Source organism: Arvicanthis niloticus, unplaced genomic scaffold (genome assembly GCF_011762505.2).
Source record: "Arvicanthis niloticus isolate mArvNil1 unplaced genomic scaffold, mArvNil1.pat.X pat_scaffold_1339_arrow_ctg1, whole genome shotgun sequence".
NCBI lineage: Eukaryota > Metazoa > Chordata > Mammalia > Rodentia > Muridae > Arvicanthis > Arvicanthis niloticus.
Genome location: NW_023045319.1, coordinates 5,356 through 32,737, shown reverse-complemented (window position 1 = coordinate 32,737; position 27,382 = coordinate 5,356). Strand labels below are relative to the sequence as shown.

The following is a 27,382-nucleotide window of genomic DNA, read 5'->3' as shown; positions in this document are numbered from 1 at the left end:
GTTTTCACTGATGATGAGCACATGGGAGCTGAATGCAGGAAAACAAGATGTCAGAAGGGCAGGTGTGTTCACTACTCATGGCCACAGTTTTTCAGCAGGAATCATCCAGAGTGTCAAACTAATGTATACAAAGCAGAAGGCAGTATCAAAACTCAGAGGAATTAGAATGATACATATGGCTCTGACTTCTTGGGGACCATTAGAAGAAAGATAATATCTATGAATGTGTGGACTCTATTCTGGTGTCTTCGAAGCACAGTTACCACAAATTCACTGGACAAGACCAATAAAATCAAACATATCATGTCAGGAAAAAGTAGAAGAGTGTGTATTATGAAGAACATGTGCTTATCACTGTCCAGGATTAATACACATAGTTGCTTTGTACCCTTAGATTTTTCCCATTTAATATAACATTCATTACAAATGGAAAAATAAATTCTTCAGGAGATTTAGGAACCAGGTTAAAAGACATCAGTAATTGATAACATTACAGGGATTTTTCCAAAATATATCTATTCTGCATCTCATTTTGTCTGTTGGTCTGTCTGATTGTCTATCCCTCCTTCCATCTCTACTTTCTCTGTGGGTGTCTGGTCCAACAATACTTTATTTGATGTCATACAAAGGCTATATTACTATATTTTATTACTATATCACACAGACTTAGATACTGAAATTTTAATGAGATTGAATTAAAATTCTGCTTTGTTGGTACAATAACTTCATGTATCTGGTACTTATTTTTCTTTTAGATTGCTTTCACAATACCACAACCAGAATTACTGATAAGAACAGGTTAAACGCAAAAATATCAGTTTGGGTCACAAATTCAAGGTTTATTCAATCATAGTAGACAGAATATGCCAGCACTAGGGGATGTGGGTGTTTGTGGCCTAGGATTCTAACATCATGGAAGACTTGACTGTCATTGAGTTTCAGACCACAAGTGATCGTTTGGCAGAAAGAACCTAACTCCTAAAGGGTTATCACCCTCAGAAATACTACCACCACCATTCTGAAGTGAACCTAGGAGATGTTAATAACATCTGGCTCCACTTAATAGCATCCTCAACTAAATTCTAGGCATCGTGAAGACACTGTGTCATGTTTTGTTTAAATTAAAATAAAGAACCTCTGCCAAGAGTTACTTTTTTCTGAGTCTATTTTCAGTCACTATGAACCAGTGAAAGACAAAGCTCATTTGTATTAGCATTTAACCTCAGTGGTCTATGTGAAAATTCAGATCATGAGTTAAATAACTCCTCAGTTGTTCTCCTTCCTAACCTTTAACTTCAGCTCTGAGAACCCTTTCAATGTACTATAGTCACCTAATTCCTTTGTTTAATATGCCTTTACTGTAGAAGTCCTCTGAGCATCCTTTGTGTCTTGGGATTTTATTTCATACTAATTTTTGACTCTAGAAGTGCTTTAGTATTCAGATTTTTGGTGAAAAGGCAATGACTATTGATCCAGTCTTCTACAAGTGTGCAGAATGCCCCAGAGTTCTCATCATTTTGGGACAACTAAACAGACTGTTGGCTTTCTTTTCAAAGGTTGTGAGAACAAGTATGAAGAAGGAACTTGAGGCAGCAAAGACAAAACCTTCTCCAAGAGACTTGTTCCACACACCCATCCTACGTAAGCGGATATGTCTCCTGTCCATTGTGAAGTAAGCTCACAATAGTCCCTATTGAAACAGTGCCAAATTATATTTTCTTACTGACAGATGTGAGGTATAATATAACAATTTCTGTAGCTACAAATAGTGAAATGTTTTGAGTTTAGCAATACAGAACTTGTTGTATGATGATTAGTATGTGCATCCAAACTCTCTGCCAGGCTCATAACCACAGACTGATGCTGAGAATGGATATCATGGTGTAAATTTGAAATGTGTTACTGCTCATTTGTCTGGTTCCATTTCAAAATGATGAAAATTCTAATATATTATATAAATACACTCAAGTCATGAACATGTATAGACATAAAAATGTAACTGTCACACAGGTCAACTTATGGAAAAAAATCCTAAGTGTAGATAGGACCCACCATGTACACTCCATACACATTAACATATTCCCAAACTTCAAGAGTAATTATGTGCTCCCTCTTCACACAATCACTTTATGGTAGGTGTAAAATTACCCCCTATAAGAAAATAATTCTAAAAAGCCAAGATACTTTCATAGTGAAACTACTAAAACAGTGTCTTGTTTAATAATATTAATAGCTTTTCAACATAAATTTTACACCTTGTGATATAATTTTCTTCTTTTTTTTCACTACAGATTTCTATCACTGTTAGCAGGTTCTGGCCTGGGACTTCACCTCCAACACCTGGGTCCTAATATTATCCTGTTGCAGTTTCTCTTTGGTGCAGTGGCCATACCAGCCAGTTTTGTTGGTCATTTTGTACTTAATCACGTGGGTCGTAGAGTAGGCCAACAGGTTATTCTGTCCTTGAGGGGAATTTGTATTCTGACTGCCATATTTGTGCCTGAAGGTGAGAAAAGAGTACAGTGTAAGCAAAAAAACACTTTGTTTTCTTCCATTTCCTCAGATTTATCATTAATCAAACAATTTCTTGTGACCATGCTGGTTTTTTAGAGCATGTGCTCCAGTAGGTACTAGATGAAAAATACGTTAAAATTTAATAATGAATATTTATTACAGTTAAAGTTAATTATTTCCACTAGAGATTATTTAATTTTCTTCATTATATTTTGTTTTTGTCTTGCCATATATGGTTTATGCCTTACAATTCTGCTCCCAGAGTCCAACAAAATATCTGACCAACTGTATATGTCATCATAAAGTTGTGCCAGTTTTAATTGTTTATCAAGAAAATATTTTTTTATTCATGTTAAATTATAGTACAAATAAAATTTGTACTTCTGCACAAAAGTAAAAATGGAGTGAACATTACAATTCTCATGACAAATTTCACTCATTAAATGAATATATGTGATGGGCTGGGAAACCCATGTAGTGAAATAGCTTTGCCAAGATGTAGTGTTATAATGTGCTATTATTTTTTTTTAGTTCTTTGATGATAGATATAGCCCTTGGACACAAGCACTAGTATCAGACTTTCCCTCATTTTCTCTTAGTAACCATTCTATTTCTGTTTGGGAATTAAAAACTAAAAATTACAACAGGTAGGCTAAACTAACCACTGTTCTTGACCTTCCTATACAGAAATACAGACTGTGCGTATTAGTATGGCAACAGTGGGAGGAGCAGTTTCTTATCTATGTTATGCCCTTTATCAACTACATGCAAATGAGCTACTTCCAACATCATTAAGGTACAAGTTTCAAGCCTAGCATGAAACAGACATCTCTATTAATTCTATTTTACTTAAGGAAGAAAATAAAAAGTGGTTAGTTATCTAACCAATTAGCCATAATGATAATGTTTATAGCTTTAATATACTGAAATATCACATTGTTTTGGGACTGCTATTTAGAATCTCATGTAAATATTTGGAGCCACTAAAAAGGTGTGTTTCATAGTAAACATCATGCTCTAAATTTCTTTATCTTTGATACATTTTAAGGTTATTTCATACAGATATGGATTATATTTTTAAATCATATTCATTTTCACTATTCTCTATGGTCATCTTATTATGTCTAATTTATTCATTATACTTTCCAACTGAATGTTCTCATACCCTAATTTTTTAAGGTTAGGAAGGTGTGGATGTAGGTCTTTGAATTTGCATACAATGTAATTGGTTACATTATAATAATTTTTAAAGTTTTTATTTTTTATTGGATATTTTATTTACATTTTATATGTCATCCCCTCACCCAACTCCCTCCCCCTTCCTGCCCAGGAACCCCCTATCCCACCCCACCTCTTCCTGCTTCTATGAGGATGTGTCCCTACCTACCCACCCAGTCCCACCTCAAATTCCCCCACCAGTTGGGCATCCAGCCTTCATGAGACAAAGGATCTCCTCTCTCACCTATGCTCTACGAGGCCATCCTCCCCTACATATACAGCTGGAGCCATGGTTCCCTCCCTATGTGCTCCCAGGCTGGTGGTTTATAACCTGGGAGCTCTGGTTGTTTGGTATTGTTGATACACTAAAACTAATAGAATAGAAGGTAGTGAAGAAACTCGAATACTTGGACACAGGGGAAAAGTTCCTGAACAGAACAACAATGGCTTATGCTCTAAGATCAAGATTTGACAAATGGGACCTCATAAAATTTGCAAAGCAAAAAGTTGTAAGGCAAATGACACTTTTAATAGGATAAAACAGCAACCAACATGTTGGGAAAAGATCTTTAACAATCCTACATCCTATAGAAGGGTAATATCCAATATATACCAAGAAATTAGACTTCAGACAATCAAATAACCCTATTAAAATGGGGTTAACCTATTGGTAGAAATCTGAATAATTGTTATCAAGATGAAGTTATAACTTCTTTTTTTTTTCTGAGACAGGGTTTCTCTGTGTAGCCCTGGCTATCCTGGAACTAACTCTGTAGACCAGGCTGGCCTCGAACTCAGAAATCCGCCTGCCTCTGCCTCCCAAGTGCTGGGATTAAAGGCGTGCGCCACCACCGCCCAGCAAGTTATAACTTCTTAAATGGCACAAATTTACTTTGATTACAAATTTAAGGTTTTCATTGGTATGAGCTTCCTATTGATATAAAAGATGAATATTGAGACTCTCATAGGCATTGTACCTGTACAACACATTTAAGAATACAAGGCTTAGACCCAGTCCTTCTTTAACTTTTTTAACTGATTTGAGATGGTTATCCTGTGAGTTAAGGGACTATAGCAAATTCATGGCTTAGAGTTTATTGTTAGAGTGTTTTCTATATTTTATTTAGAAATAGCTGAGTGGAGTTAACAGAAAACAGTCCAGATTACCTTACATGGATAGTTGGTTTTCAAAACATCAGAAATCCACAGAATTGACATTACAAACATTTCTGTAGTAATGTTCATTTTGATTAGAGACCTGTCTGCTCCTGACAGCTTCCTGTCTTGGATTCTAAGAAGAAATTGAGCATCTTTGGAGTTGCTCCAGCTGTGGTGAGACAGCAACTAGGCAAGAATTGCCTCTTTCCATCTACAGACAAATCACTGTCCAGAAAAGGACACACTTGCAGAATAGTCGACTGACTATATCTGCCAAGACAGAGTAATCAGCACTTAATAGTTCTGCAGCACTAAGGTCTGTCAGATGATCCTGGGCCAGAAGGCAGAAGAACAGATGCTCCAATGTTTTGTAGTATAGGGAGTGTCCAGATGTTCAGAGGTCTAAATTGGCTAAGTTTTAGAAGCTATGCTTTGTGCTTCCCACAATTTTAGTTAACTCAGTCATTCTGGATTTCTGATGGGGTTGAAAACTTATAGTCTCATAGCCAATCCTGGCTATTCTCCTTGAGAGAAAAGATTTGAGTGGATGGTTTTCAGCTGACATTCATTTTAAAGCCAAGGAAAAAGCCAGGATCAGAACTAAGTGTTTTAGTTAGGAGAGATGACAAAGGTTCCAGTTAGTCAACAAAATGATGGACTAGGTATTAGGACTATCTTGTACTTCACTGGTACAAATCAGCATAATTATGCTCTAATTGTATTTTGAGAGAAAAGTTTCATTTTAACAGGAAGGGTGACATGTAGGAAGAGCTAAGGTGAAAGGAGTACTAAGAGGAAGAGAAGGAGTAAGAAGAGGAGGAGAAGGAGAGGAGGAAAAGGTAGGTGATGAGAAAGAGAAAGAGAGGGGAGACAGGGAGGCAGATATTCACATGTCTCCACCAGTCAAAGATAGTTGATATATCTAGGTTGGTTATTGGGTTACACTTCTGATTGAGCATTACCAAACTTATAAAGCCTTTGATTAACATTTTTTAAAAAGTGTATAAATGCAAAAAGGAAAAAGGGGCATGGGATAGAGGGTTTCCTGGGGGAATGGGGAAAGGGGATGGCATCTGAAATGTAAATAAAATATCCAATAAAAAATTTAAAAAAATAAAATAAAAAATGGGATACAGAGCTAAACAAAGAATTCTCAACTGAGGAAACTTGAATGGCCAAGAAATACCTAAAGAAATGTTCAACATTCTTAGTCATCAGGGAAATGCAAATCAAAACAACCCTGAGATTCCATCTCACACCAGTTAGAATGGCTAAGATCAAAAAATCAGGTGATGGCAGATGCTGGCAAAGATGTGGAGAAAGAGAAACACTCCTCCATTGTTGGTGTGATTGCAAGCTGGTACAACCACTATGGAAAGCATTCTGGCAGTTCCTCAGAAAATTGGACATAACATTACCTGAGGACCCAGCTATACCACTCCTGGGCATATAACCGAAAGATGCTCCAACATACAACAAGGACATATGTTCCACTATGTTCATAAGAGCCAGAAAGAACCCAGATGTCCTTCAACAGAGAAATAGATACAGAAAATGTGGTGCATTGTAATATTATCACTGAGATGTAATTTCTGTTGATCCAACTCTGCCAGTCCTTGGCCCACACTTCTGCTGATCCCCTTCTATTACTCAGTAAGCCACTACTTTTTTGTCACATTTACCTGAAACTCTTATACCTCTGGAAACCTGTTTTTACCCTTTAATATTTCCATGCCAGTTTCAGAGGCTATACCTATAACCCACACATGTATACACACATACTAAGCTAAAATATAGAATTTACATATAATAAAACATACAGTATTATTATTTGTGTTTCATTGTGTTAGATAAGAATGTTTCTTCATGTTATGAATCTGACCAAAAACATTATAAAATAAAACAGATTTGAGGATTAAGAATAAGTTGCCTTAAGTTTCATTGCACTAGTTTCTGACTCCCAGAATTAATGTACAATCCTAAGTCACAAGTTTCAAGGGTGTATCTTTACCAGATTTTTGTTGTGCATTGTATTCTTTTCCCAAGGTCAACAGCTATAGCAGCCATTGGACTGACTAGTAATATGGGATTATTCCTGGCTCCCCTATTTATGATGCTTGAGATATACTCTGCTTCCTTGCCCTGGATCATCTATGGAAGCTGCTCCATCCTCTCTGCTTTTATTGTGTTTCTCCTTCCTGAAACCAAGGATCAACCTCTTCCTGAGTCCATCTATGATATAAAAAATGAGTGAGTAAAACCTCTTCCAGATCATTAGGGAAGTTGTTTGTTAATAGACTTTCCTGAGGGAGGCAAACCAGAAATGAAGGACTTAATAAATTGGGCTTATTTAATAGTGGTCACTACTTTGAATGGGGACAGTAACTTCTAGGTATGTTGCTATTTGAGTTTCACTGTGGTCACTATTCTTGAATGGGAACATTTTGTTAACCTACTTATTCTGTGGATTCAGATACTGTGGATTCAGATGTCCCTGGAAACTTTCTTGGCCAAAATGTCTACATGTGTAAAATCTGTGTTAAGACACACTCATTGGTATTCTCTCCACTTTGACATATCTATCTATCTCTCTATCTATATCACTATATATATGAAATCTTTTGATACTTCACAGTGCTGCTCTCTCAAATCCAGTAGAGACAACACCATGTCCTGGAACTGGCCTGGGACAACAAACTGCCTTTCTCCAGACACCTCATCTGACTGAAGACTCCGGAGACACACACTGAGATCCAGAGACATGTGCTAAGTTCTACAGAGGACAGACTTAGACCTTCCAGTTACATATGAACTCTCTTGCCAAAGTCAATATTGAACTTGGGGAAAGTTACATGTTAGTAAGGAAAATATAATGTCTATCTAGTTAATCAAATGTTACTTAAAATGGATGTTATCACCCTCAAATTGTACTACCAATGAAACAATTAATTTGTTCAATGATCCCTTGTCTTTCCAACCCTCACCTTCAACCTCCTTACCCTATGACTTAATTGAGCTACCCCAACAGCCTGTGTAGTGTTTTTTTTTTTTATACTTCCACCTCACCCAAAATTTTCACTACAAATGACATAGTCACTCCAGTGATGCCTGTCTTTTTAAAAAGCAAAAGGGGGATTTGTGGGGCAGTGGGCTGTGAAAGGCAGCTAGGTACATGGTCAAGCAGGCTTTGAACCCTGGAGACCTTCAAGGATGATAAAAGTTTGGCCTGGTTCCTGGGACCATGGCTCCATTCACATAGCTACAGCACCCCACAGAGAGTCTGTAGCCATGGATCACATAGGACAATGCTCCTACTAGCCCCTCCACAGGTAGAGGGCATGACTATGGGCCACAGAGCCTCAAGACAAATCTCCATATTAATGAGATACCTAAAGGCCAGAGGGAGTAGCCAATTAAACATTACTTTTGAGATCCTCCTCCTTGCAAAATATATTTAACCTCAGGCCTGCCCTGAAAATGCTGTGGTATAGCTTCATCCATTTTCTGCCATGACAATAAACATCTTAGGACCATAGCTTATGACCATGGACTATCTCTCTTCTTTGGGACTCGCCATGGGGAAATGTGGAGAAGGTTTTCAACTAGTGAGCCACTGCCTAATCTCCCACTGATGACTTCTCTACATCCCAGCCATGAACACCCAGCCAAGCAAGTTGCTGAGACTAAGAGTCTCATCCTTGAGAGACACAGCAAGCGCTTCTCCCCCTACCTCCTTTGGCTGAGGTGGATCTAGTCTGTATGCCCCCCCCCCATCTCAATCCTTCTGTGGTCTCTCAACAGCACCTGAGAGCCCACCTGAGAATCAAACAGTTCCTGGGTGCCTTTTGGCCCAGGGACACCCAACTCAAGAGCTCTGGCCCCTGTGGGACCTAAGACTGTGTTCACTACCCCAGACCCAAAAGGAGTCCTGTGGCTTCTCACAGCCCAATGTTCACCAAGCACTGACTTGGAGTGAACACAGTCAATTTCCCATACTTCTGCCTCTCTAAGCCATGGCCCTAGCCCACAATTTAACCAAACAATGGATCCATGAAAATAACAACCAAACAAAAATATAAGTGTCATTTTTTTCCTTCAGAACCATTTCAGGTCATTTAATGCTGATAAACTGTATCAAACTGACAATCTCTATATTCTTGAGTAATGGTGACTGAATAATTAAGGGGAAATAAGATGCAAGATATTAAAACCTACAATAAATGACTGTGCATCTAAGGGAAGCATGCTATTTTATGTGACATTCTGATCATCTTGGTTTCTCTAGAAATGAAAGAGTTCATAGTAGAATAGAATGGATAGGTCAGTAAAGGAAACAGAACAAAAAAATGAATGGAGTCAATTTTAACACTTTTTGTGTACTTCACATACTTTCTTCGAAAACTCATTGGCTAATACCATGATAAACAACATAGAAAGCAGCAAAGCTGACTCACAAAACTTACCAGGGAATTTATTTTACAAGATTTCTTCAAATACTCTGGAAGTAGTCATTTTTACAAAGGTGATGGATGAAATGATAGCATTCTCTGAAGAACTCAGAGCCTACCTCATTTTCTCTACATTGTAACAGATTTTTTCCATGTTTATGGTTTTTTTCTGTATGTTTTCTAGTTGGAGAGACTAAAGACAAGCAAAGAAGGAGGATTTCATCATCAGAGTCACAAAGTTGTAAGGAACACCTAGAATTGGCATCTGATCAAAAAGCTATTAAAAATGTTATTCAAGACATGATGAAAATTTCCCAGGATGATTATTCAGGGTTATTTATTGATATTAGCTAACATTTTAATAAATAAATATAAAATATAAAGCATGAATCACATTGAATTGCTACAATAAGTTACTATTTTCCAAACACCTATGATTAACCACATAATAGATTTGAAGAAATATAGTACATCAAAAAAGATCTTCCTTGATTATTTCTGTAATATTGAATAGCTACCAAGTTTTTATATGGTTATATATTAGCCTTCTTTACACTGTTTTGATGAAATATCTGAGAATAAGTAACTCTCTTCCTACCTATTCAATATAATACTCAAAGTCTTAGAGCAATTGGGCAACAAAAGAGGATCAACAGAATACAAACTGGAAAAAAAGAAGTCAAAATTTCACTATTTGCAGATGATATGATAGTATACTTATGTGACCCCAAAACTTCCATTAGAGAACTCCTAAAATTAATAAACAACTTTAGCAAAGTGGCTGGATATAAAATTAACTCAAACAAATCAGTAGCTTTTCTCTACTCAAAAGATAAACATGCTAAAAAGAAAGTAGGGAAATGAAACCCTTGACAATAGTCACAAATAATATAAAATACAGTGCTGTGAATCTAATCAAGCAAGTAAAAGTATGACAAGAACTTCAAGTGCCTGAAGAAAGAAATCAAATCTCAGAAAATGGAAAGATATCCCATGCTCGTGGATTGGAAGGATTAATATAGTAAAAGTGGTTATCTTGCAGAGAGCAATTAACAAGTTTAATGCAATCCACATCAAAATTCCCACTCAATTCTTCAAAAATAGAAAGAGCAATTCTCAAATTCATTTGTAATAACAAAAAACCAAAAATAGCGAAAATTATTCTCAACAATAAACAAACTTCTAGAAGAATCACCATCCCTGACTTCAAATTGTACTACAAAGCAATAGTGGTAAAAACTGCATGGTTTTGGTACAGAGACAGGCAGGAGGATGAACACAATAGAATAGAAGACCCGGAAATGAACCCCTATACCTATGGTCACTTGATCTTTGACAAAAGAGCTAAACCATCCAGTTTTAAAAGACAGCATTTAAAAGAAATGGTGCTGGTTCAACTGGAGGTCAGCATGTAGAAGAATGCAAATTGATCCATAGTCACCTCCTTATACAAAGCTCAAGTCCAAGTGGATCAAGGACCTCTATATAAAACCAGATACACAGAAACTAATAGAAGAGAAAATGGGGGAAAGCCTCAAATACATGAGTAGAAGGGAAAAGTTTCTAAACAGATCACCAATGGCTTATGCTCTAACATCAAGAATTGACAAATGGGACCTCATCAAATTGCAAAGCCTCTTTAAGCAAAGGACACTTTCAATAGGACAAAGCTGCAACCAACAGATTGGGAAAAAATCTTTACCAATTCTACATGTAATAGAGGGCTAATATCCAAGGTATAGAAACTGAAGAAATTAGACTCTAGAAAATCAAATAACCCTATTAAAATGGGGTACAAAGCTAAACAAAGAATTCACAACTGATAAAACTCAAATGACCGAGAAGCACAAAGAAGTGTTCAACATACCTAGTCATCAGGGAAATGCAAATCAAAACAACCCTGAGATTTCACTTCATACCAGTCAGAATGGCTAAGATCAAAAAATCATGTGACAGCGGATGCTGAAAAGGATGTGGAGAAAGAGGAACACTCTTCCATTGTTGGTGGAATTACAAGCTGCTACAACCACTCTGGAAATCAGTCTGGCAGTTCCTCAGAAAACTGGACACAGCATTACCTCAGGATCCAGCTATACCACTCCTGAGCATATACCCAGAAGATACTCCAATATATAACAAGGACACATGCTCCACTATGTCATAGCAGCTTATTTATAATAGCCAGAAGCTGGAAAGAACCCAGATGTCCTTCAACAGAGAAAAGGATACAAAAAAAAATGTGGTACATATACACAATGGAGTATTACTCAGCTATTAAAAACAATGAATATGGGAAATACTTAGGTAAATTGATAGAACTAGAAAATATCATCCTGAGTGAGGTAACCCAATCACAAAAGAACATACATGGTATTTACTCACTGATAAGTGGATATTAGCCCAAAAGCTTGAAATAACCAAGATTCAACTCACAGACCACATGAAGCTCATGAAGAATGAAGATCAAGTGTGGATGCTTCAGTTCTTCTTAGAAGGAGTAACAAATGCTCAAAGGAGCAAATATGAAAACAAAGTGTAGGACAGAAACTGAAGGAGAAACTGTCTCTAACAACATCAACATGCTAGCTGCCAAAGTACATGACTTGAAACTGAAAATGAACCCCCAGACAGAGTTATTAATTTTACAGGCTGGAAAGTCAAGAATGGGTAAGATTCTGCATAGAGACTTACCAACCTAAGACATAAGTGCATTGCTTCTGATAATACATATTTCATGATGGGTAAGGAAGACATTATTGTCAGAATGACCTAAGACAGACTCAGTCTGGTTTATGCAATAAAAAGGGGAGATGTGGATAGCTTTTGGGGCTGACTGGCAGGAATCTGACATTGGCCAAGGACAAGGAAATGGGCTGCTTGGAGGGAATCTAACATTGGCCTAGGACAAGGAAATTAACTGCAGGCAGGAATCTGACATTAGGCTAGAACAAAGAAGTAATTTCAGGTAGGAATCTAAATCCTAGGCTAGAACAAAAATGTAATTTTAGGCAGGAGTTTAAATCTTAGGGTAGAACAAAGAAGTAATTACAGGCAGGAAACTAAATCTTAAGCTAGAACAAAGAAATAGTCTTCAGGTATGAAAATGACTTTGGGCTATGACAGGGAGGTAGGTTCAGATATTTTGGACATTCTGATAAGCCCTTAGAAATAGTAACCATGGGAGTGATCACAGGACTCTGTTTATTGTTCTGCTTGTTTTTTGACTATCTGAGTTTATTGTCTTGCTTGTTCCTTGACTATTTGCATCTATTGTATTGCTAGTCCCTCAACCTAGAACTGACCTTAATACATGCACGTAATTTAAACATAATAAAAGCAAAAAAGAGGAGGTGGGATGGGATAAGAGGTTGATGGGGATAGGGGGAAATGGGGAAAGGGGATAACATTTGAAACATAAATAAAATATCAAATAAAAACAATACTAAAATATCTGCTTGTATTGAAATAAATGAGAACTGGCATTCCAGAGAGAGAGAGAGAGAGAGAGAGAGAGAGAGACGAGAGAGAGAGAGAGAGAGACTACCTCAAAGTAAAAGACTGGAAAATTATTTTCCAGACAAATGGTCACAAGAAAACAAGCCTGAGCAGCAATTCTAGTATTCACTAAAATAAACTTTCAATTAAAACTTATTTTTAAAAAAGATAAGGAGGATCCAACATATTAATCAAGGTAAAAAATCAACCAAGATGAACTCTCAATTCTGAAAATCTATGCCCCAAATGCAAGGGCACCCACATTTGTAAAAGAAATATTACTGACACTCAAAACACACATTGACCCTCACAATATAATAGTAGGCTACTTCAACACCCCACTCTCACCATTGGACAGGTTTTTGAAACAGAAATTAAACAGAATTACAATGAAACTAATAGAGTTTATGAACCAAAGGGATTCAATAGATATCTAGAGAAGATTTTACCCTAAACAAAAGAATACACCTTCTTCTCAACACCCCATGCTACCTTCTCCAAAATTGACCATATAATTGGTCACAAAAAAAAAGGCTTCAACAGATACATGAAGATTGAAATCCCATGCATCCTATCACATCACCATGGACTAAGGGTGGTCTTCAGCAACAACAGAAAACAACAGAAAGCACACATACACATGGAAGGTGAACAAAGCTCTTCTCAATGATAGCTTGGTCAAGGAAGAAATAAAGAAAGAAATTAAAAGCTTTTTAGAATTTATTGAAAATGAAGGCAGAACATACCCAAACTTATGGGACACTATGAAAGCAGTGCTAAGAGGAAAACTCAGAGCTCTGAGTGCTTACATAAAGAAATTGGAGAGAGCATACACTAGCAGCTTAACAGCACATCTAAAATCTCTAGAACAAGAAGAAAATACACCCAAGAGGAGTAGATGTCAAGAAGTAATCAAACTCAATCAAATCAATCAAATAGAAACAAAAAGAACTATACTGTACAAAGAATCAATAAAACCAGGATCTAGTTCTTTGAGAAAATCAACAAAATAGATATACCCTTATCCAGAGTAACCAGAGGGCACAGAGACAGTATACAAATTAACAAAATCAGAAAGGAAGATAGAGATGTAACAGAAGATTTAAAAATTCAAAAAATTATCAGATCCTTCCACAAAAGACTAATCTCAACAAAACTGGAAAACCTAAATGAAATGGATGATTTTCTAGAGAGATACCAGCTACTAAAGTTAAATCAGGATCAGATAAACCATCTAAACCATCCATAACCCCTAAGGAAATAGAGGCAGTCACGAAAAGTCTATCAACCAAAACATCCCCAAGACCAGATGGTTTTAGTGCAAAATTCTATCAGACCTTCAAAGAACACCTATTTCTAATACTTCCCAAAATATTTCATAAAATAGAAACAGAAGCAACACTACCCAATATGTTCTATGAAGCCACAGTTACACTGGTACCTACACCAAACAGAGACCCAACCAGAAAAGAGATCTTCAGATCAATTTCCCTCATGAATATTGATGCAAAAATACTCAATACAATTCTTGCAAACTGAATCCAAAAATATATTAAATGATCATTCACCATGATCAAGTAGGCATCACCCCAGGGATGCAGGAATGGTTCAATATATGAAAATCTATTAATGTAATACACTACATGAACAATCTCAAAAAAAACCCACATGGACACATCATTAGATGTTGAAAAAACTCTGAAAAAATAGAAACATCCCTTCATGCTAAAGGTATTGGAGAGAATAATAACTCATGCTCTATACATAAATATAATAAAACCAATATACAGCAAACCAATAGCTAACTTCAAACTAAATGGAGAGAAAGTTGAAATAATTCCACTAAAATCAGGGACAAGACAAGGATGCCTGTTTCTTCCCCTATCCATTCAATATAGTACTTATTTCTAGCCAGAGCAATTGGCCAACAAAAGAGATCAAAGAGATACAAATTGGAAAGAGGGAAGTAAAGATATCATTATTTGCAGATGATAAGATAGTATACATAAGGGACCCAAAAAATCCACAACAGAATTCCTACAAGTAATAAATAACTTCAGCAAAGTGGCTGGATACAAAATTAACTGTAATCAGTAACTTTCCTTTACTCAAAGATAAACGAGCTGAGAAAGAAATTTAAAAAACTACATCATTTATAATAGTCACAAATAATATAAAAATACTTTTGTGTGACACTAAACATGCAAGTGAAATATCTATATGATAAAAACTTTAAGTCTCTGAAGAAAGAAATTAAAGAAGCTCACAGAAGATGGAAAGATCTCCCATGTTAATGGATTAGCAGAAATAACAGTAAAATTGGCCAGTTTACCTAAAGCAATCTACAGATTCAATACAATCCCCTTCAAAATTCCAATGCAATTCTTCAAAGAGGTAGAAATAGCAATTCTCAAATGTATTTCGAATAACAAAAATCTCAGGATATAAAAAACCATTTTTAACAATAAAAGAACTTCTGGGGGAATCACCATCCCTGACCACAAGCTATACTACAGAGCAATAGTGATAAAAACTGCATAGTATTGGTACAGAAACAGACAAGTAGATCAATGGAATAGAACTGAAGCTCCAGAAATGAACTTGCACACCTCACCTTTGGTCACTTGATCTTTGACAAAACAGCCAATACCATCCTGTGGGGGAAAGACAGAATTTTCAATAAATGATGCTGTTTCAAGTGGCCTTTGGCTTGTAGAAGAATGCACACTGAACCATTCTTATCTCCTTGTACAAAGCTCAAGTGCAAGTGGATCAAGGATCACCACATAAAACCAGATACCATGAATCTAATAGAAGAGAAAGTGGGGAAGAATCTCAAACACATTGTTACAGGAGAAAAATTCCTGAACAGAACTCAAATGGCTTATGCTCTAAGATTAATTATTGACAAATGGGACCTCATAAAATTGAAAATTTTCTGTAAGGTGAAGGACATTGTCAATAGGACAAAATGGCAACCCACAGATTGGAAAAGAACTTTACCAAACCTACATCCAATAGAGGATTAACATTCAAAACATGCATAGAACACAAGAAGTTAGACTCCAAAGAACCAAATAACCCAATTTAAAAATGGGATACAGATCTAAACAGAGAATTCTCAACAAACAACAAACAGAGGAATCTCAAATGACTGAGAAGCACTTAAAGAAATGTTCAATATCCTTAGTCATCAGGGAAATGTAAATCAAAACAACCTTGAGATTACACCTTACACCAGTCAGAATAACTAAGATCAAAAACTCAGGTGACAGTAGATATTGGCAAGGATGTGGAGAAAGAATACTCCTTAATTGCTGGTGGGATTGCATAATGGTAGAACCATTCTGGAAATCAATTTGGCAGTTCCTCAGTAAATTGGACATAGTATCACCTGAAGATCCAGCTATACCACTCCTAGGCATATACCCAAAAGATGTTCCAAACATATAACAAGGACACATGCTCCACTGTGTTTATAGCAGCCTTATGTATAATAGCCAGAAGCTGGAAACAACCCAGTTATCCCACCACAGAACAATGGATACAGACAATGTGGTACATTTACACAATGGAGTACTACTCAGCTTTTAAAACCAATGACTACATGAAATTCACAGGCAGATGGATGGAACTAGAAAATATCATCCCAAGTGAAGTACCCAGTCACAAAAGAACAGTGGATATTAGACAAAAAGGAGCTCAGAATACCCATGATAGAACAATATCAACCAAACAGAATGCCCCAAAGCTCCCAGGAACTAAACCACCAACCAAAGAGTGCACATGGCACAATGCAACCCATGGTTCCGGCTGGATATGTAGCACAGGATTGCCATAGCAAACATCACTGGGAGGGGATCCCCTTGGTTCTCAATGACCCAGATTAGATGAATGATAGGACCCTAGGGCAGGAGTGGGTGGGCAGGTGGGGCACACCCCTCATAGATGAAGGAAGAAGTGGAGGGGGGAATAGAGGTGTTGTGGAGGGGAAACTGGAGATGGGGATAACATTTGAAATGTAAATAAATAAAATAACCAATAATGAAAAAAAAGATTCCTCTGTTGAGAAGAAAAAAAACCACAGGAAGACTTAATACCTAGATAAACAAGCAAAAATCTGTCTTATAAACTAATATGCTTAGGGTGACTCAAAATCTTTGGGAATGGAAACAACAAATTCAATAATGCAGTTAGTCATACCATAACAACTAGGTGGTAATGACTGTCTATTTCTGAGCTGTAGAGTCACTGAGTCAGGGTTATTAGGAACTTATCTTCAAAGGCCTGGAATCTGAGACTAATGCCTTATAGGTACCAAGATGGCTGCCGAATGTAAAATGAAGTTACTTTAGCGGCCACCTACATGTTTGTGGTATTTTTGTATTGTTTTCCACAATATTTATGTTCAACATGCCTTTTCTTTTGATACCTTGGAACCGTAAGAGTAGTGTGACATCATAAAGGTCACCCCAAATCATCCTTGAAAAAATTGTATAAGTTCAAGCTTTTATCAACAAATAGCATTATAAAACACTAGGGAGTTGACTCATTTGCTTCTCTTATCCTGGGTTTTTGCTTGGTAAGGAATAGTAGCCACTAGGTGAAAGGGGGATGTCTAAAGAAAGCCTCAATTTTTATGTTCTGATAATATATAGATATGAGTATTCTACTTACTGAATTAAGAAAGAGGGTGACATTTTATTAAATTGAGGGGATCAACTACAGATAGAGAAAAGGGTAGGCTGACTGCCTATATTAACCTATCCCTTCTTTTCTCCAAGGCTAATCCCACAATCACATCACTAGTGCTGTAGCAGAATATCTGCAGCACCCTCTTCTCAGTCTCTACCAAAATTGTGAGGGGCCTAAAAAGATCCTGGTAGAATGTATTTTTTTCTTTTTTTTATTGGATATTTTCTTTATTTACATTTCAAATGTTATCCCCTTTCCCAGTTTCCCCCACTCCAAGAAACTCCCAATTCCATCCCTCCTCCCCCTGCTTCTATGAGGTGTTCCCCCTCTAAATCACCCACTCTTACCTCCCCATGCCAATATTTCCCCTACTCTTAGGCATCGAGCCTTCACAGAACCAAGGATCTCTCCTCCTACTGATGCCTGACAAGGCCATCCTCTGCTGTATATGTGGCTGGAGTTGTGGATCCCTCCATGTATACTCTTTGGATGGTGGTTACTCCTGTGGGCTTCCTGAGCTCCCCCTCCTAGACCATACCTATTGCTAAGTGTCCAATTTTAAAACCTACATACACATTCTTTTGGGATCCTAAGTGACTACAAACTATCAAGATCCCAAAAAACTTTTTACTAGTAAACACACAACCACTGACTTAGGGTTTTACTGCTGTGAACAAACACCATGACCAAGGCAACTATCTTAATATATATTTAATTGGGGCTAGCTAACAGGTTCAGAGGTTCAGTACATTATTATAGAGGTAGGAATATGGCAGTGTCTAGACAGACATGGGGCTGAGGAAGCTGAGAGTTCCACCTCTTGTTCTGAAGGCAGCTAGGAGAAGACTGTCTTCCAGGCAGGTTGGATGAAGGTCTTAAAGCCCACACCAAATTGACACTTCTTTCAACAAGGCCACACCTCCTCATAGTGCCACTCTCTGGGCCAAGCATACAAATTACCACATTCCACTCCTTGGCCACCATTGGCTTGTTCAAACACATGATTCTATGGGGCCATACCTAGCCATAAAATAATTAAAAACACATTTAATCCAAGTTCAAAAGTCCCCATAGTCTATACCAGTCTCAGCAATGTTGAAAGTCCAAAGCTCAAAGTCTCTTCTGAGATTCATCCAATCACTTAACTGTAATCCCCATAGCAAGACAGGAAAACAACTGGGCAAATTCAAAACTCTACATCTCCTTGTCTGATGGCAAAGCAGTCTTCAGCTCTCCAACTTCTTTTCATCTTTTGTTGACCACAACAAATTTCTTTATTCTGAGCTGTCTCTATTTTATTATCAGCTTTCCTTGGCACATATCTTACAGTGCTGGTAACTTTAACATCTTGGGGTCTCCAAGTCAACTTCAACTTCACAGCTTCATGTTCCAGTGTTTGGGATCCCATACATGAACTTCTGGATCTTCTAAAGGGCTTGTGTCACTTTTCCATCTAATCCCTCTGTAGCATTCTAGGCTCTGGTTGACACTACTTTACTACAGCTGTTCTTGGTGTTCATCTTATGTTATTGGCATATCCAATATATTGCCTTCACCATGGGCTCTCTTCATGGTGTCAAACATCAACTTCTTTATGTAATCCCTTCAGTTCTAGGCCATCAACTGCAACTGAGGCTGCACCTTTACCAATAGCTTTCCTGGCCTTTCACAGTGCCAATCCTCAGGTGTTCTCCATGAGTAGCTTTTTCATACCCTCAAAACCAGTATAACCTGGGTGATTCTTACACATTACCAAGTACAGCTGCAACACAAGGGACAACCTTGGCTATGTGTGGAACACAGACTCTTTGTTATCTCAGAATAAACACTTCCAGATAACTTCACCTCAATGATGCTGGTCTCTTTCTTAATCACCACTAACTACTTAGCTCCAACTAACCAGCATCAATTGTCCCAGTAGTTTCTTCCTTTTGTCTATAAGCCAGAGAAACATACCCAAAACTGCAGAGTTCTGCTGCTTGCAGGAGCTGGAATTTGCTGCCCTTTGTTATATTACATTACACTAACTTCCTCTTTTCCAAATCTTTCACTGCCTAAGTTGAGCTGTCCTGAATTTTGCTCTGTAGATTGACCTTGAACTCAGAGATCTGCTTGTCTTTCTCCTGAGATTAAAAGTGTGTACCACCATGCCTGAATCTAAACTTAGTTGGGTAGAATCTTGCCCCAAGGCCATACTCTCAAATATTTTACATTGGTTTGGATTATTGTCTATTGTTGGAAATTTAAGGCTATTTTGTCACAATATACTCTATATGTGTTTCAACCTTTGTTTTTAGGCATTGCAAATTTGGAACCAATTAACAATTTGATGTAAATTTTTAGTCCTATTAAAGGCTGATACTTTTTTTATGTTTGGACCTGTTTATTTTTATTTTATTTAATGTTTTATTACAGTCCAGATTTTCTCCCTCTCGTGATCCACACTCTGACTATTCCACATCCCATACCTTCTCCCCCTGTTTCCATGAGAATGTCCACATCTCTCTTAGACCCTACTCCAACAGACCTCCCTACTTTCTAGGGCCTCCAATCTCTTGAGGGTTAGGTGCATCTTCTCTGACTGCATCCAGCCCTAACTATCCTCTGCTGTATATGTGTTGGGGGTTTCATATCAGCTGGTATATGCTGCCTGGAGGGTGGCCCAGTGTTGGAGAGATCTCAGAGGTCCAGGTTATTTGAGACTGCTTGCCCTCCTCCTCAGGAAAGCTGATAGTTTGAACTATTTAGGATAAATAAGAAATGAAAGTGAGTAACTCCTGGCAGCACCTCAGTCCACTTAAAACATGATTGGCACCAAATAATCTGTACATGGAGTTTGATTCATTATGGCTAAGGTGGCAATTGGGCAAACAACTGTTCTTCCCCTCAACTGGGACAGCATGCCATCCAAAGCATGCAGGACATTGGAAAGTCGACTGACCAATTGTGCAGAGAGACAATGTAGGACAGTCCTTCAAGATTCCTGCTTTGCTGATAAGTCTGTCAGATATTATGGGCCTGTTGGCTTAAGACTGGATAACCCAATGATAACAGAGAAACCTTAGATGATGGTCCTGGTAGCTAGAAATCTCTGTAAATTCTGTAGATTTGGAAGCAGTTTGTTCTGCACTTTCTGTTGACTCGGGTAGTAATTATCCTTCTTAGGTCTCTGATGAGTTTGAAGTCTATATAGTGATAGTTTACAGTTTTCCTTATTAAAGATTAAAGGCATAGAAAGTTAAGTTGTTTAGGGAATAAAAAATGTTTTAGAGTCTAAAAAGATTTTTTTAGGTCGCTAAATGCAAGTTATGATGAGGAGGTGGTTTAGTTACAGAACTTAGTACTCACAAAGATAGGTTAGATAGTAGTATACTTTCTCAAAGTTTGTCAAATACAAATGGACTGGACATTGTGAATATAATTCTTATTTGATAGTTCTGATCATTGTTCTTATTGTATATAACTTATAAATGTTACAGAAAACCCATTTTTGTACTAAAGGGAGAAAAATATAATGAGAATTTTGGTTCTTTGAAAAACCCAATTAAGTTATGTGGATACATTTTCATTTAATATAAAGTTTGGTATATAAGGTTGCTTCAGATTGTCCACAGTCACTAACTATGACAGTCTAATGCTCTAGGAGGGGTGTGATTTTTGCCATCTGTAAGTATTTTAATTCTGGAGTCTCTGAAGATGGTACAAACTCGAGAGCCCCCAGAGATTCAGTGGTGGATGCTGCCCCTGCTGCTGATAGTTGCTAGTTTACTGAATTCCTAGCTGAAGATATTGATATCACAAATTGGTTTGTCTATAAGAACTCAATGTTTCTAATCAGCCTGAAGTAGTCTAAAGAGGTGTATGTCCCCTTTTCCCTCTAACCTTTTTTTCTCTTACCTAATGCTGGTGGGTTGAAAGTGATTAAAGTGGAGTAGAGTTGGTAGGGTGGTAAATGTACAAACCTAGTAAAGTATCCCCCAAAAAATGCCAACAGTTTTGTCTGAATCTCTGATTCTTGTCCTTTCATTTGGGCTTTATTTTCCTCTTTTTAACTTTTCCAAATCTAAAGTGGTAGTTTTTGTTTTATTAGGTAATATTTTACTATATTTCATTATCTGTTAGAAGCTTGTTATTTTCTATGGTGAGAGAGAAAGGTAGTGGATACAATTGTAGAGGGGTTATGGAGTAACTGGGGGAAATAGAGAGATAAGACACCATAATAAGAATATATTATTTAAGCAAAGAATCTATTTTCAATAAAAGGATCAGGAATAAAAATATGTGATCTTAAAGAGCAGGCCACTTAGAAATGTTCCTCCATGGCCTTTGCATTAGTTTCTGCCTCAGATTCCTGTTGTGAGTTCCCACTCTAACTTTCCTCACTGATGAACTGTGATTATCATTTGTAAATCAAACATATCTTTTCCATTCCACTCTATATTGCTTTTGATGCTGTCTGTATCACACAATAGAATGTAAACAAAGACAGAAATCAGTTCCCAAACATAGGTTATTGTTCTAATAGACTTGACCATGTTGTTTGGGAGAAGGTTGTAGAAATTTTATAACTTTTTAAAAAGAAAAATCACTGTGGCTCTATTTCACCTGCTTTCATTTACTTGCCAGCACATCTATCAGATCTAATAGCCTTGTGGGACTGAGGAACTACTAGATACTTGAACTTTCCATTCACAGATGACCTTTTTTGGGGAGTTGGATTACAGACTGGCAACTGGTAAGGGGCCATCCCAAAGGCCCAGAGCTGCCGCTGGGAGGTCAGTGTAATCCGGACCCATCATTCCCCAGATGGAGCAGATTGTCAGCTAGTCTGCTCCTCTGAAGACCCCACAGCCTAAAGACACTCAGGAGATGCTCTGCACACAGGGCAACTAGGCAACTGACACCATAGCCTGAAGACCTCCCAGGAGCTCTGTAGCATGCAGGGCAACTGACCCAACAGTCTGAAAGCCTTTCTGGAGTTTTGATGAACACAGGTAAACAGACCCCATTGTCCTAAAGCCTTCCTGGAGAACAGCTACACACAGGGCAACAGAAAGACTGCTCCTCTGAAGACCCACCAGTCTGAAGGCCCCACAGGAGGCCTGGTACAGCCAGAGCCACAGGCCTACCAAGAAACCTAAATCAACCCAGGGACAAAAGATGTAGGCTTCTGAGAGACATACCCAGACTAGCAAACACCGGGGATAGCCATATGGCCAGGGTCAAGCTCAAGAGCATAATCAACAGAAGCCAATACACCTTGGCATCATCAGAACCTAGTTCTCTCACCAAAACAAGCCTGGATACACCAACACGCCTGAAAATCAGGAAGATGACCTAAAATCCTTTCTCGTGTAGATAGTAGAGTCCTTTAAGGAGAATATAAATAACTCACTGAAAGACATCCAGGAAAACACAAGTAAACAGGTGGAAGCCCGTAAAGAGAAAACAAATAAATCCCTTAAAGAAATACAGGAAAACACAAACAGGTGACAAAATTGAATAAAGCAGTCCAAGATCTAAAAGTGAAGTAGAAACAATAAAGAATTGGAAGCAAACCTGGAAATGGAAAGCATAGGAAAGAGGACAGGAATTTCAGATGTAAGCATCACCAACAGAATACAAGAGATAGAAGAGAGAAACTCAGGTGCAGAAGATACCATAAAAAATATTGACACAATTCTCAAAGAAAATGAAAGTGTAAAAAGCTTCTAACCCAAAACATCCAGGAAATCCAGGACACAATGAGAAGAGCAAACCTAAGGGTGATAGGTATAGAAGAGAGTGAAGATTCTCAACTTAAAGGGCCAGTAAGTATCTTCAACAAAATTATAGAACAAAATTTTCCCAACCTAAAGAAAGAGATGCCCATAAACATACAAGAAGCCTACAGAACTCCAAATAGACTATATCACAAAAGAAATTCCCCTTGTAACATAATAATCAAAACACCAAATGCACAAAACAAAGAAAGAATATTAAAAGCAGTAAAGGGAAAAGATCAAGTAATATATAAAAGCAGACCTGTCAGAATTACACCAGATTTCTCACCAGAGACTATAAAAGCCAAAATATCCTGGACAGATGTGTTTACAGACCCTAAGAGAACACAAATGCCAGCCCAGGCTACAATACCCAGCAAAACTCTAAATTATCATAGATGGAGAGACCAATATATTCCGTGACAAAACCAAATTTCCACAATATCTTTCCACAAATCCAGCCCTATAAAGAATAATAGAGGTAAAACTCCAATACAAGGAGGGAAAATATACCCTAGAAAAAGGAAGAAAGTAATCTATGAACAAACCCAAAAGAAGATGGCCACACAAATATAACTCCAATTCTAATAACAAAAATAACAGGAAGAAACAGTCATTTTCCTTAATATCTTTTAACATCAATGGACTCAATTCCCCAAGATCAGACAATAAGTTCTGATATGCAGAAATTGACTTCCTAAAAGTGCCTTTGGTGTAATACTAAAGACACTATGGAAAAAAGGTTTGGAGTTCAGTCTTTGAGAGGCTTATTCTCTGCTGCTTGAGAAGGCTAAACTCATCATGCACTGTCTCTCTTTTGTCACTCAATCAATAAATAAATCACCCCATGTAATGAAGAATAACAACAGTCTTCGAATCATGTACTTAAAGGAGCTTTTCATTGGGCTAAAAAAATTTCATTACAATTTATATATAGCCAACTCTTAGTATAGAGAAAACTGTTCATTCTTTGTAACCCAAAGCATGGTTTTTAATAACTAGAAGGCATGAGTCTATCCAGCATTCTTACAGACAGCTGTTGGGTGCTTTTTCTACAATGTGGATTTCAGTACAGACTAAAAACAGTGGTAATGCTAATATACCCAAAACTTCTATTTGTAAACTAAAAAAAAAAAACTTGTAAATTTTAGGGAGTCCACAGAGTCTAAAGGATTGGATCTACTTCTTACAGATCAAATGAACTCTACATAAGTACATCTTGTTTCCCCACCTGCCTATTCCTGAGGGTGTGATCTCTCCCTCACTCCCCTCATCTTAGAACTCCTCTTCTCCCCAAATTACTAGAATTGTAATCCTGAGAACTTAATATGTAAGATTTTTATTTGAGTTCCTAAACTTTAACTTCTGTCCTTAGTCAATATCTGTTTAATCAGATTTCTACTTGACTGATACATTTATCCAGGAATCAGCTGTGGATACAAACTGCTTCAAATGGCTTCCAGCCCTGAATTTGCTGAAAGCTTAGGTGAACCAGGCCAGCTAATGTGTTTGCTCCCCATTTCTTTCATCTGGATTATTGAACCAGATGCTTGTGATGATCAATTGCCTTAATCCCCTCCCAGCCTTTATCTACCATTCCAGCCTTCCTGGGCCCTGGCGATCTCAGAAACATGTAGTTACAGAAGAGAATACATAACCTTAATCCCAGAAATGCTGGAATGTCACTTCTAAGGAATTTCACTGGCACTGGGGTCTAAATGGCCCCCTTTAGTGCTTACTGCCACACCAGGAAATGGACCTGTTAAATCAAATAGATCCATATCTACCAACAATATTTTTACAATTTGGAAACTTGCAGGGTTGGGGTTGTGACCTCAAAGGCACCATTCTATTACATTTTGTATCAGGCTTTTCTTTAATCTTCTGTATCTTTGAGAACAAGACTTGGATGCAATATTTTCTGGTACTCTTTTCACACTTAAACTGCATATTCTGTATCTCCTTTTCCTTGCTTTGTCACTTTAGAATTTGGCAAGTGTGGTCACTAATAATCACTGTTTAGAGTAGAGGTAATTCTACAGGCTTTCTTCCTCTCATGGAATTAGCAATTAGTTGACCTGTACTTGCTGCAAGTATGCCAGGTACACCAGGTGTACCAGATATGTGCTGCAGATAAAATTACCATCAACCATATCAGCTTTATTGCTTTATTTCCTCTGTTCTCACTGTGTGACCTTCTATGCCCCCATCTCCTCATAGCTCTCTCACTGCTCCCTTCTGTCAGTCTGTCTGTCCATCTGTCTGTCTGCCTGTCTACACGTTCACTTGTCTGCTTCTATTCTTTCCCCAGATCCTCACTTCCAACTCCTCTATCAATAAACCTTTCTTGTATCAGATCTTTTGCATGGTGAATATTTTTAAGGGGTGTTGCGGCCCAAGCTGCCCCACACTTGAGGACCAGAAATGTTGAGAGCTGCACTATCCCATGTTTGGAGGCCAAAATGTCTCAGACCGTTCTGTCAGTGTTGGAACCCATACTTCCAAAAGCCTTGGGGGCTAAGTGTTAAAGCCAGCACTGCCCCAAGCTGTTCCAGTCCAGTTCAGCAAGAGAGAGAGTGAGGATGGACTGGAATAATGGAGACCAGACAGAGTGTGATTCAATCCCATTTATTCTTCAGACTCTCTTCTCTTCGAGCCCCAAGTCTTGAGTTCCTAGTTCCTACTTCTCTTTCCTAGTGCCTCCAAGTTCCAAGTTACTTCTTCCAAGTGCTAAGTGCCTAATGTCTAATTCCAAGTTCTTCCTCCAAGTGCCAAGTGCCTAATACCTAATGCCTAATAACTAACTCCAAGTTGTACTCTAAGTTGTACTCTGTAACCTAATTCCTACTCCAAGGTGTCCTGACTCTTCTGTCTGCCTCTTGCCTTTATGTTTCACTTCTAAGCCACGCCTCTAAGTCACACCTTTAAGTCTGCCCTTAGGCCTTGTCTCTAAATCTGATCTCTAAGTCATGCCCTTAAGTCACACACCTTTAAGTCTCACACACCCAAGAAAAGATCCTGGGTATCTAAACCAAGATGTTATCAGAGTGTGCTCAGCTGTTGTAGGCTATTGTATCAATCTCTTGTCAGGGTATATGGCTCAAGGTGGCTGCAAGGATGATAGCCATCTTGTGTCAGCTCCCCACACAGGGATACACCATGATAGCATGACAAAGATATCCCCTGGCTGTATTATATTTTCATAACAACCATACAATAATTAATTTTAGGCTGTCTTGAAAACTCTGCAATGAAATTAGTCCAAAACCTCTGATTTAGCCTCTTGCAGATTTCTAGGACAAAGGCAAGAAGCAGGTACGTTGTCTCCAAAATATCACAAGAATGGCCACTCTACCAGTTGCTAATATTATTCTCTTTTGTAACCTATTAAGTTGGGTATGCATAGTCCACATTGCTGTCAGCACTGTCATCTTCCAAGCTTAAATAGGAGCAAATACTAATTGAACCTTAGTTTGATACTAAAATATAATATTGTACCACTTTTCTACTCCAAAGTTCCCATATTTTCCATATTTCTCCAAAACCTGCTAACAGGCCTGTGACAGAAATACACCACCCTCTGCTACCAACTTTTGTCTAGTTAATTCTCTATTCCTGTGAATGCACACTAAAACAAAGACAATTTATTACAAATATTTATTTAGGCTTGCTTACAGTGTCTGGTCATTAGTCCCCTGTTCATCATTAAAAGGAGCCTGCACACCCTCCTGCAGTCTGAGGCCTGCGAGTGAGTGCACCCAGGAGCCCCCCAGACACATTCGGGGGATCCAAAGAACCCATAGCCAGCGCTAGCAAGCCCCTTCCGCCGCTCGCCCCTCCTCCAGTCTGAGGCTTCGGGTGAGTGCACCCAGGAGCCCCCCAGACACATTCTGGGGGATCCATAGAACCATAGCCAGCGCTAGCACGCCCCTTCTGCGCTAGCCCCTCCTGCAATCTGAGGCCTGCAGGGTCTGAGTCCCAGACCAGACCTCTACCAGGTCTGCAGTTGTGTGGACCCCGGATTCCACCTGAGACATACTGGAAGGTCCGTTCAACCCAGAGCCACAGAGGAACAACTGAACTCAGAGTGTC

The 27,382-nt window shown here is 38.1% G+C and overlaps 1 protein-coding gene across 2 annotated transcripts; it reads left to right on the top strand.

Moving 5' to 3' along the window:
- The first annotated feature begins 1,526 nt into the window (after positions 1-1,526).
- LOC117701553 (solute carrier family 22 member 27-like) lies at positions 1,527-9,442 on the top strand. 2 transcript variants are annotated; one of them, XM_076706266.1, is made up of 5 exons: positions 1,527-1,672; positions 2,292-2,506; positions 3,202-3,310; positions 6,937-7,140; positions 7,546-7,627. In XM_076706266.1, exons 1-5 carry the CDS (start codon positions 1,572-1,574, stop codon positions 7,616-7,618), a joined length of 702 nt encoding a protein of 233 aa, XP_076562381.1. In that variant the 5' UTR covers positions 1,527-1,571; the 3' UTR covers positions 7,619-7,627. The 2 variants fall into 2 exon arrangements, with proteins under 2 accessions (XP_076562381.1, XP_076562380.1); XM_076706265.1 differs by having other exon boundaries at positions 1,531-1,672; positions 7,526-9,442.
- The last annotated feature ends 17,940 nt before the right edge of the window (positions 9,443-27,382 follow it).

Excerpts from the sequence above, each read along its gene's own strand:
- LOC117701553 (XM_076706265.1), top strand. The coding sequence starts at position 1,572 with ATGAAGAAGGAACTTGAGGCAGCAAAGACAAAACCTTCTCCAAGAGAC. Across the intron at positions 3,311-6,936 it reads CTACTTCCAACATCATTAAG|GTCAACAGCTATAGCAGCCA; the intron begins GTACAAGTTTCA and ends TCTTTTCCCAAG. Across the intron at positions 7,141-7,525 it reads ATCTATGATATAAAAAATGA|TGCTGCTCTCTCAAATCCAG; the intron begins GTGAGTAAAACC and ends GATACTTCACAG.